Source organism: Loxodonta africana, chromosome 4, assembly GCF_030014295.1.
Source record: "Loxodonta africana isolate mLoxAfr1 chromosome 4, mLoxAfr1.hap2, whole genome shotgun sequence".
Lineage (NCBI taxonomy): Eukaryota > Metazoa > Chordata > Mammalia > Proboscidea > Elephantidae > Loxodonta > Loxodonta africana.
In genome coordinates, this window is record NC_087345.1 from 93,742,456 (window position 1) to 93,752,019 (window position 9,564).

Consider the following 9,564-nt stretch of genomic DNA (forward strand, 5'->3'; position numbering starts at 1 on the left):
GTATTTTAAGAAATCACCATTTTAAAATACAGTGTTCAATTTACGAAAAAGAAAAAAGGTACTGCAAAGGCAAAAGCAAAATGAAGGCAGGAACTCAATCAGATCATTGAATACCAATCTGGTTTTTACCCCATGGGTTTCTGCTGAATCCCAGATGCTCCACTTTAATGATTTCCCTTAGCCTAGGGCATGCATTGGGTAGAGATTTAATTTAGGCCCCTGCATAATACAAAATCCCAATGTACTCATCAGGAAACTGTCATCACTGGTTCTGCCTGAGTAGAAGTGAAAATTTTATCTTCATAACTTCAAATTAGCTCTCTAATTTCCAGCTAGTGATGGCTTTGGCAGTATAGCTGTTGCCTTACCTTTGGTCAAAGAAAACAAAGCAGAATCCTGTTGTCTATGAGTGATAATAATTCATTTAGACTTTTCTGGAGAACCAATTGAAAAGACCCCATTTGTGAGATGTCAGTGACCAGATGAAAAGCATTTTATAAGTGGCCATTGGAACAAAGCAAGTTTGTGAAAGAAGCTTTAAATAAGTGCAAGTCAATATTAAATAAATTCAATAATTTGTACTACTTTTAGTGCCCTATTTCACTTAGTCACAGTGAATCAGACAATTGTAAATTACAGATTACACAAATCAGAAGCAACATGAGAATAGATTTGTGTTTTTATAGGTAAAAATAAATTATTACATGAGAATGATGAAGTGGCCTTAGAATCAGCAAACCACTGGCCCGTAAACAGTGATCAGTTGTTTGGCAGCTGAAAGATGAGAGACAAAGATGGTTTCAGGATTCATTTGTAATGAAATTGAAACCAGATTATTTGTCTAGGGCACATAATCTTTACTGTGCAAAGAAAAGACAAGTTGATGAGATACAGCTAATTAGAGAAAATATAAATCCCCTATATGGTGAATAGGCGCCCTGGTGACACAGTGGTTAAAGCACTTGGCTGCTAATGGAAAGGTCAGTCTTTCAAACCTGTCAGCTGCTCTGTAGGAGAAAGATGTGACAGTCACCTTCCATAAAGATTAAAGCTTTGGAAACCCTGTGGGGCAGTTCTACTCTGTCCTATAAGTTTGCTATGAGTTGGAATTGACTCGACGGCAAATGGGTTTGGGTTTTGGTATACAGTGAGTGAAGACTATGTGAGAAAATGAAATTTCTAGAGCCACAAAGACTTCTTGCAACCTTTCACACTGGAGATTTTGGCCACCAAGCTGCATATAACAGCAAAGTTCTTGGAAATTTTATCTGAGTCTGAGATCTCCCTCAATATGTTGACTGCCTCTGCAGAACTTTCTGCCTACCTTCTATGGCCACGCAGTTGGAATTCTTTGTCTTGCTCCTCATCAACCCCAATCTATGACTTTTCTCTCCAGGACTTTATATTCTTATCAAATTTATGGCTTTTAGTGCATCCCCCAAAGTTAATTAAAAATAATGATAGAATAACAACACAAATGATTTTGTTAAGTGCATAGCTTAGGCAAATGTTTTAGAATGAGAAAAGTGAATCAGTATGTCCATCACAAAAAATTCTACATAGATTAAGATGATTAGTTAATAACTTAAATAATTAAACTGAACTCTCCTTCTTGTAATAATTTTGTGCCATTCTCTCATGTATTCTTATTTAGTTTGTAGTACAGACATTTAAGTGTATGCAGCTTTATTCCAATTCTCTACCATGCTCTGTCCTTATTTCAGCACCTGATACGTTGAAAATGCTTTCCCAAAGTTCTTCTGATAGCTGCCTTCACCTCCTTGTTCTTCAGGCTATAGATGAGGGGGTTCAGCATGGGAGTGACCACAGTGTACTGCACAGAGAAGATCAACTCTATGGGGGAACCTGAGTTTGGCATAAGATAACGCAACAAACCTGAGCCATAGTAAAGTGTCACTGCAGAGAGGTGGGAGGAGCAGGTGGAGAAGGCCTTGCTTCTGCCTGAGGTAGAGCTGATGTTCAAGATGGTGGAAATAATGTGTGCATAGGATAAGAAGACCAAAAGGAAAGTTCCCAGACCATGCAGGAAAGTGGAATACAGCAAGGCAACGATGTTCTTGGAGACATCAGAGCAGGACAGAGGGAGGATAGACGGCATCTCACAGCTGAAATGGTGGATTATTTGGGCCCCACAGAACACCAAGTTCATAGCTAGGAGGCTATTAATGAGTGCATCCAGGAAGCCTAGTCCCCAGGACCCCCACACAAGCTGCATATACAGCTGTTTACTCATGATCTGTCCATAGAGCAGAGGGTGGCAGATGGCAGCATAGCGGTCATAGGCCATCACTGAGAGAAGACAGGCTTCTGTCCCTGCAGTGAAAGATACAAAGAAGACCTGAGCCAGACAGCCCCTTACTGATGTGGTTTTTGTCTGAGACAGGAGGTTCTCTAGCATCTTGGGGACAGTGACAGAAGAGAAGCAAAGATCAATGAAAGAGAGGTGACTCAGGAAGAAGTACATGGGGGTGTGGAGGTAGGAATCAATCCTGATCACCAAAAGCATCATGAGGTTCCCCATCAGGGTCAGGAGGTAAATCATGAAGAAGAGCACAAAGAGCAGAACCTGGACGTGGGGGGCCACAGACAGCCCAAGGAGGATGAACTCAGTGACGGTACTGTGGTTCCTCAAGGCCATTTACAAAGGCTGTTCCCTAGAAATGATATAAAAAAGCATGACCACCAAAGTTCTATTATGCTTCAAGATGATTCTTTTCTAACAGTATTATTCAGTAAATATTTTTAGTTCCTACTGTGGCCTAGGTTTTTGGTCAGTTAAATGGAAGTTAAAGATCAATGACATGTGGTCCCTGCTCTTAAAATGTTTCCAGTCCACTGAAGGACATGAAGACAGGACATTATAAAACAGTGTAATAGGTGCAAGGGGAGCTCAAAATATGACTTAGAGAGGGATCAGCAATTACATTACACTGTGAGGATTTGAGCAAAACTTTTAAGAAAGCATTTGATTGCTCTTGGCAAATAGGTATCAGGGGGACACTCAGCTTGCATGAACAATGTGTTCAGAAGTTCAAGACTGAGAAAAAGCAAGTCAAGTTTGGTAAAACATGGGGAGTTCTGAAAAGCTGATGCCCAGAATATGAGTGAGCATCATAGATCAATGGCTCAGCACGTGAACTCTTGGGTCAGGCTACGTTCAAATACCAGCTCCACCACTAACTAGCAGTATGACCTTGTACACGATATGTAAATCTCTGTGCTTCAATTTCCTTATATGAAAAATGCAGATAATAATGGCAGTACAAAAGACTTTGAGGATTAAGTATGAGATTATATAAAAACCTATTTGAAAAGAAAACTACTCTTAACTATTCAGTGTATATTTTTCATTATTATTATTATCATCATCAGTATTATTCTTTGAGATTATAATTCTAGGCAAAAATTAGATAAATTCTCATATATGGTGAAGTATTATCAAAAATCAAAGTTTTTGCTACTACTGCCATTGTTATTATTATCCTTTCTCAAGAGGGGGGAAGAAAGTCACCTTGGAATCGCCACTGGTAGCTACCATCCCCTTCTCATGACTCTAGATGGAAGGCGAATTGGCAGTTTGGAATTATTTGGGAGTGGATCCTCTCGCTTAAAAGAATAAACAACTTTGGAGTCATTGAAGGTATCTTCACTCAGAAAGGAAAGTATGGAATTGCACCTACAGAGTATAACTGCCAGACTCCAGAAACAACAAGGCAGAGATGAAGTGGTTGGGACTCGGTGTAGACCACTAGGTCCATCCTCTATAGCGATATGAGGGTGAATGTGTATCACAGGAAAGATCGAAATCTCTGGGCAAGTAAGCAAGAGGAATACTTGAGAGGGTTTCATGCCAGAGGAACACTTGAAGTGTAGCAGCTGCCAGCATAGAGAACCCTGCTCAGCACTACATGTTCTGGACCATTCTCCCAGACAATATAAGGAAAGAGTTGGAAACTGACCCTAAAGGAGTGTGACAGTTTGAATCTCACCATCTGCTGAAAATACCCAGTGCTACTAATCCGAATCGACGGCAGTGGGTTTTTTTTTTTTTTTTACTAATCCCTGCCCCACAGGAAGAAGTCCAATACTAGTTACTTTCCTAAGCTTATACTCTGAAGCCTGCTTAAAACACGAATAGAACATTCAATCCTTAATATGTCTCTGTTGTATAGATATATGAATTAGCTTCTCTGACTTTCATCCTGAGATACTATTCTCAGTTTCCATATACCATACTACTCCCTCATGGCCAGATTGGGCTCATGTTCTTCCACTCTGTTTTTCTTAAGTCTTCAGGTCTGGTTTGTAACAATATTCTGCCTGCTTGAACATACGAGTGCTTACCCATGACTTCCAGCTATACACTTACACCCTGAAGTCTGACCGTTGGTTCACTCATGGGACTTATTTTGGTGGCCAACTCAATTTCCTAGTCATGGCCATTACCAGTAAGTGCAAAGCCTGAACAAGGGGAATTTCTGAATTTCTATTTATTGACTGTTCAGCCATAAACCCAGGCTCAAAATCCTTCCCATGACCCAAATACAGATTACCTGTACATCTTGTCCAATTAAGCGATCTGTTCTTCAACTTGGCTGCAGGACTTTTATTTGAATTTATCTACTAAGAAGGAAGATGAACTGAAGAAGGTAGCTTTCTATGTCTTGTATCGTGCTTGAGTTTGTAAAATCTTATGATCATGAAAAATTTTACTGGATTTTGCACTAATAAAGTGAAACAGCCTTTGAACAATTCCTTCTTTCAAAGGGTCTCAAACACCCTTTGATTTTTCCTGTTTCTAAAATCATGTCTCACCTATACATAGTATTGTCTAGTTTAACCAATCTGCAGAGCAGCCGTGTTTAGGCAGCTAGTGAGGTTGATTTTCTGTCCTTGGTAGTCCAGGGGATGGGTGGGGCAATGGTTTTATAGCTGATAGTTACAGCTTGCAGTGAGACGTAGTCTTCAAGAACTTCAGCAACATTCGTTTTTACAAGGACAAAAGGGAATCTCTTAGGTGTGTTGATGTAAGAACCTATAATCATTAACTGCAAACTTCTGATACTGGTGGGAGTTGAAAGGAAACAGAGCAGCCTAAGGGGTATTTGACTGGTCCCCAAACAGGAAAGGACTAGTTTTCAACTGACATTCTAAGGGCTGTGTCTTCTCTCTGGGAGTTTGCAGGCAAAATCACTTGCAGGTAAATTAGCTGTGTAAAAGTGATTTGTTGATCAAATAAGTAAAAACAAAAAATAAAAACAAAACGGAAAACTCAGCAAGCATATTCATTTGCTTAAACTCTCAATTCAAGTCTATTTTCTTTGATGAATCTGTTTAGTTTCCTACACAAAGGTCCTATTTAAGTTTGAGAGCTCCAAAATTTAGGACAACTTAGGAAAACATTTGTTTAATGAGTTTATCATAGTCTTAAGTAAGGGTAGACTGTTATATAAACCAACATTTTCTTTTATTTATTTACAATGAATTAAACGTTTTTAGTCAAAACAGAATGTTCTGGCATAATACCTGTTCCCCACATTCACTTGCTAATTTGTTAAATAAGCAAAAGAAATATGATTCAAGAATGTTTGGAATAATCAAGTTCATTTTTCTAGAACATTTGTTTTCTTTATTAATGTATATAGAATATAATTTTTTTTAGCTCACTTTGATTTAACTCATGCTAATTTTTTTGTGCATGTATCTAAGAATTTATAAATGTATTTATGTGTATTTAATGGCTCCAGGTATGCTTGATATAATTATATTCCCTATATATGAGAAATATAAATAGACATCTTTGAATATGTGTGTGTTTATGTGTCTAAGCGTGAATAATATGTATTGAAGGTGTTACAGTGGTTTTTGCTATAATGAACCATGATGAAGGCTTTTTCATTATCCGTTCTTTTAGTGTTTTTTTTCCCCTGAAACAATAGATTAATATATTGGACTTGATTAAAATTAACATTAGAATTAAGAACTTTTGCCCACTGAAAGACAACACTAAGAGAATAATAATAATAATAAACCAAACAAAAAACTCTGTTGATTGAGATAAATATAGTAGATATATATGATGAGGAGGCATACTAGAATATAAAAATAGCTCCTACAAATAAATAATAAAATGCTCCATAGCACATTTAAAATTAGGCAAGGGATTTACAGTATCCTTTTTTAAAAGAGTGTTTTCAAATAGCCAATAAGCAAATTAATAGATGTGCAGCTTTATTAAAGAGATGCAATTAACCACAATAAGATTCTGTTACACACATCATCTGCTCATTTTATTATTAATCATTATTTAAACCATATATACATATTTTATACTCTTTTACAATGGAAATATTTCACATAACAAAAGCAAAGAATAAATTACCACTATTTCAACAATAAAAAGAAGAATAATAAATAGAAACACTAGTGTTAAGTTCAAAACATCACCATGAACTGGTCACTTTAAAAGAGTGCCTCTCAAGCACCTTGCAGGAAGATCCTTCAGGTCTGATAGGGGGATGGTGTACCTAGAACATCAATCCTTAGACACTGACCATAAGTTCAGCCACATAATGAATAAGTACTCAAGTATGTGATGGAGTTACTTTCAGTTATTGGTGAAAATAATCAGCTGACAAGTAACCAGATTCCAGATGGAATCCTCACCCTGTTCAGGATTAAAGAATGGTCAGCAGTGGGAGCATTGAAACCAGAGGGAGTAGCCCCTCCAGTGCAGGGAGCTGAGCTGAGCCTTGGGATCTGTGAGCCTGCCTCCATGCAGTTATGCTCTCACGCCCGTTCCTCTTACCCTAAAAGGAATGTGCCTGAGTCTTTTGATGTCTTTCTCTCAATCACTGCTGTCCTGGTGATACTGGTATACTGACTATAACCGGTACTCATGTAGAATGACAACCACAGGTTAAACCAGGTCCCAGACTGCAGAGTTTTGCACTCTCTTCGCTCTAAGGAAGGCTGGCCTCTGAAGCTGTAACATTTCAAGTTCAGGAAAACAACAGATCTGATACATTCCATTATTCATGGAGGTTATACCCTATTGTTCATGGAGGGTTATAATGCATTCAGAGTTTGTTTGATTTTTAGTAGCAATTGAGAGTAGACCTCAGTTGGGGGAGGTACTTGACAGAAAAGTAAGGAAAGTTATAACCATGGCCAATTAGAATGAGGTGAGTTTGTAAAAACACTCGAGAAAGTTTTTAGTTAGCATGGAAGGCATGCTGGGATTCTTACTTCCCTTGGTACCCCTTTTCATTTAATGGCAATGAGTAAGACCACTGGAAATTTTGGAATCAAATAATCAGGAGAAAGTGAAAATAAATTTGTAAATTTACGGGTAGATATAAATTACCATAGGAGACTTACACAAATGGGCTTAGAACCAGAGAACAAATGCAAGTTAATATTAAATAAATTCAACAATTTGTACTTCTTTTAATCCCCCCTTTCCCTTAATTACAGTGAATTAGACAATTGTAAAATACACATTACACAAATCAGAGGCAATGTGAGAATGGATTTGAGTTTTTATAGGTAAAAATAACATGAGAGTGACGCAATGGCCCCCAGAACAGTGACCAGCTGCTTCATAGCTGAAAGATGAGAGAAAAAGATGAGACCTAAACCAGATTGTCGAGGGCACATAGCCTGCACTCGGCAAGGAAAAGACACATTGATGATAACAGCTTTTGGAGACAATATAAATTCCCTGTCTGTATGGCGAATGAAGACTAAGTGAGAAAATAATGTTTGTAGAGCCACACAGACTCCTTGCAGCCTCTCACAGCGGAGATCTAGCCACCATGCTGCAAATAACAGAAAGGTTCTAGGAAATTTTATCTGAGTCTGAGATGCGTCTTATTAATTACATTGACTCTCTGCAGAACTTTTAGCTCTTTATGCCTGTCTACTGTGGCTTCCCAGGTGAAATTCTTTATTTTGCTCGTCATCAACCCTGTCTATGACTTTTCTCTGCCACCGATTCAGGAATTTATATTCTTTTAAAAAAATAACTGATTTTGTTGTTGAAAATACACACAACAGAACATATACCAATTCAACAATTTATACATGTACAATTCAGTAACATTGATTACAGTATCCAAGTTGTGCAACCATTCTCACCCCCCTTTCTGAATTGTTCCTCTCACATTAACATAAACTCACTCTCCCCCACCCCAACTTACCTATCTAATCTTTCTAGTTGCTTTTGCCAGTTTGATCCCATTTAGATAGTTCTTTAAAATAACGCAATACTCAAGGCTGACATTCTTTACTAATTTAGCTAAACTTTTTTTTTTTTGGTTTAAAGACTTCATGGGATTTGTTTTGGCCAAAAGTTTAAGGTTTAAAGATTATCTCAGCACAATAGTTTCAGGGGTTCATCTAGCCTCAATGGCTTCAGAAAGTCTGGATTCCATTAGAATTTTAAATTCTTTTCTGAATTTTTCCCCTTTTGTTTAGGATTCTTCTATAGAATCTCTGATCAAAACTTTCAGTAATGGTAGCCAGGCATCGTCCAATTCTCCTGGTCTCATGGCAGTTGTTCATGGAGGCAATTAGCCTATCATTCCGTTTCCTCTTCCAGTCAGGACTATATATTCTTATCAAGTTTAAGACTTTTAGTGCATTCCCTAAAGTTTGTTAAAAAATAGTGATAGATTCATGACACTAATGATTTTAGTAAATGCAAAGCCTAACGTGAATGGTTTAGAGTAAGAGAAAAATGAATCAATATGATCATAACAAAGCATCTAGATAGATGAAGATGATTAATAACTTAAATAATTAAAATTAACTATATAAATAATTGAAATATTTAAACTTTCTCCCTATCATAATTTTGTGCCGTTCTCTCATGTACTTCTTTTTTTTGTTTTATTTATATATTTTATTGTACTTTAGATGAAGGTTTACAGAACAAGTTTCTCATTGAACAGTACACATATTGTTTTATGAGATAGGTTAACAACCTCATGACATGTTGACACCCTCCATTCTCAACCTTTACCGGGTTTACCAGTTCTTCCCTACTACCAGCTTTCCTGTCCCCTCCTGCCTTCTAGTCCTTGCCCCTGGGCTGGTGTGTCCCTTTAGTCTCTTTTTGTTTTATGGGCCTAGCCAATCTTTGGCTGAAGGGTGAGCCACAGGAATGACTTCATTACTGAGCTGAAAGTATGTTTGGGGGCCATACTCTCGGAGTTTCTCCAGTCTCTGTCAGGCCAGCAAGTCTGGTCTTTCTTTTCGAGTTAGAATTTTGTTCTACATTTTAGTCCAGCTCTGTCGGGGGCCTTCTATTGTGATCCTTGTCAGAGCAGTCAGTGGTGGTAGCCGGGCACCATCTAGTTGTGCTGGACTCAGTCTGGTAGAGGCCATGGTAGATGTGGTCCATTAACCCTGTGGACTAATCTTTCCCTTGTACCTTTCTTTCATGTACTTCTCATTTAGCTTGCAGCATCAGACATTGTGGGTAGTCAGGAGTACTCCTTACTCTAAACTCACCCAATGTCTTGTTGCAGGCAACTTTAT

General features: G+C 38.0%; 1 protein-coding gene across 1 annotated transcript; it reads right to left on the reverse strand.

Annotated features, from left to right (window-relative positions):
- Positions 1–1,720: 1,720 nt before the first annotated feature.
- Positions 1,721–2,679, reverse strand: LOC100664053 (olfactory receptor 8S1-like). The gene has a single exon (XM_003405409.3). The coding sequence runs from the start codon at positions 2,657–2,659 to the stop codon at positions 1,721–1,723; it is 939 nt and encodes a 312-aa protein (XP_003405457.1). The 5' UTR covers positions 2,660–2,679.
- Between the last annotated feature and the right edge of the window lie 6,885 nt (positions 2,680–9,564).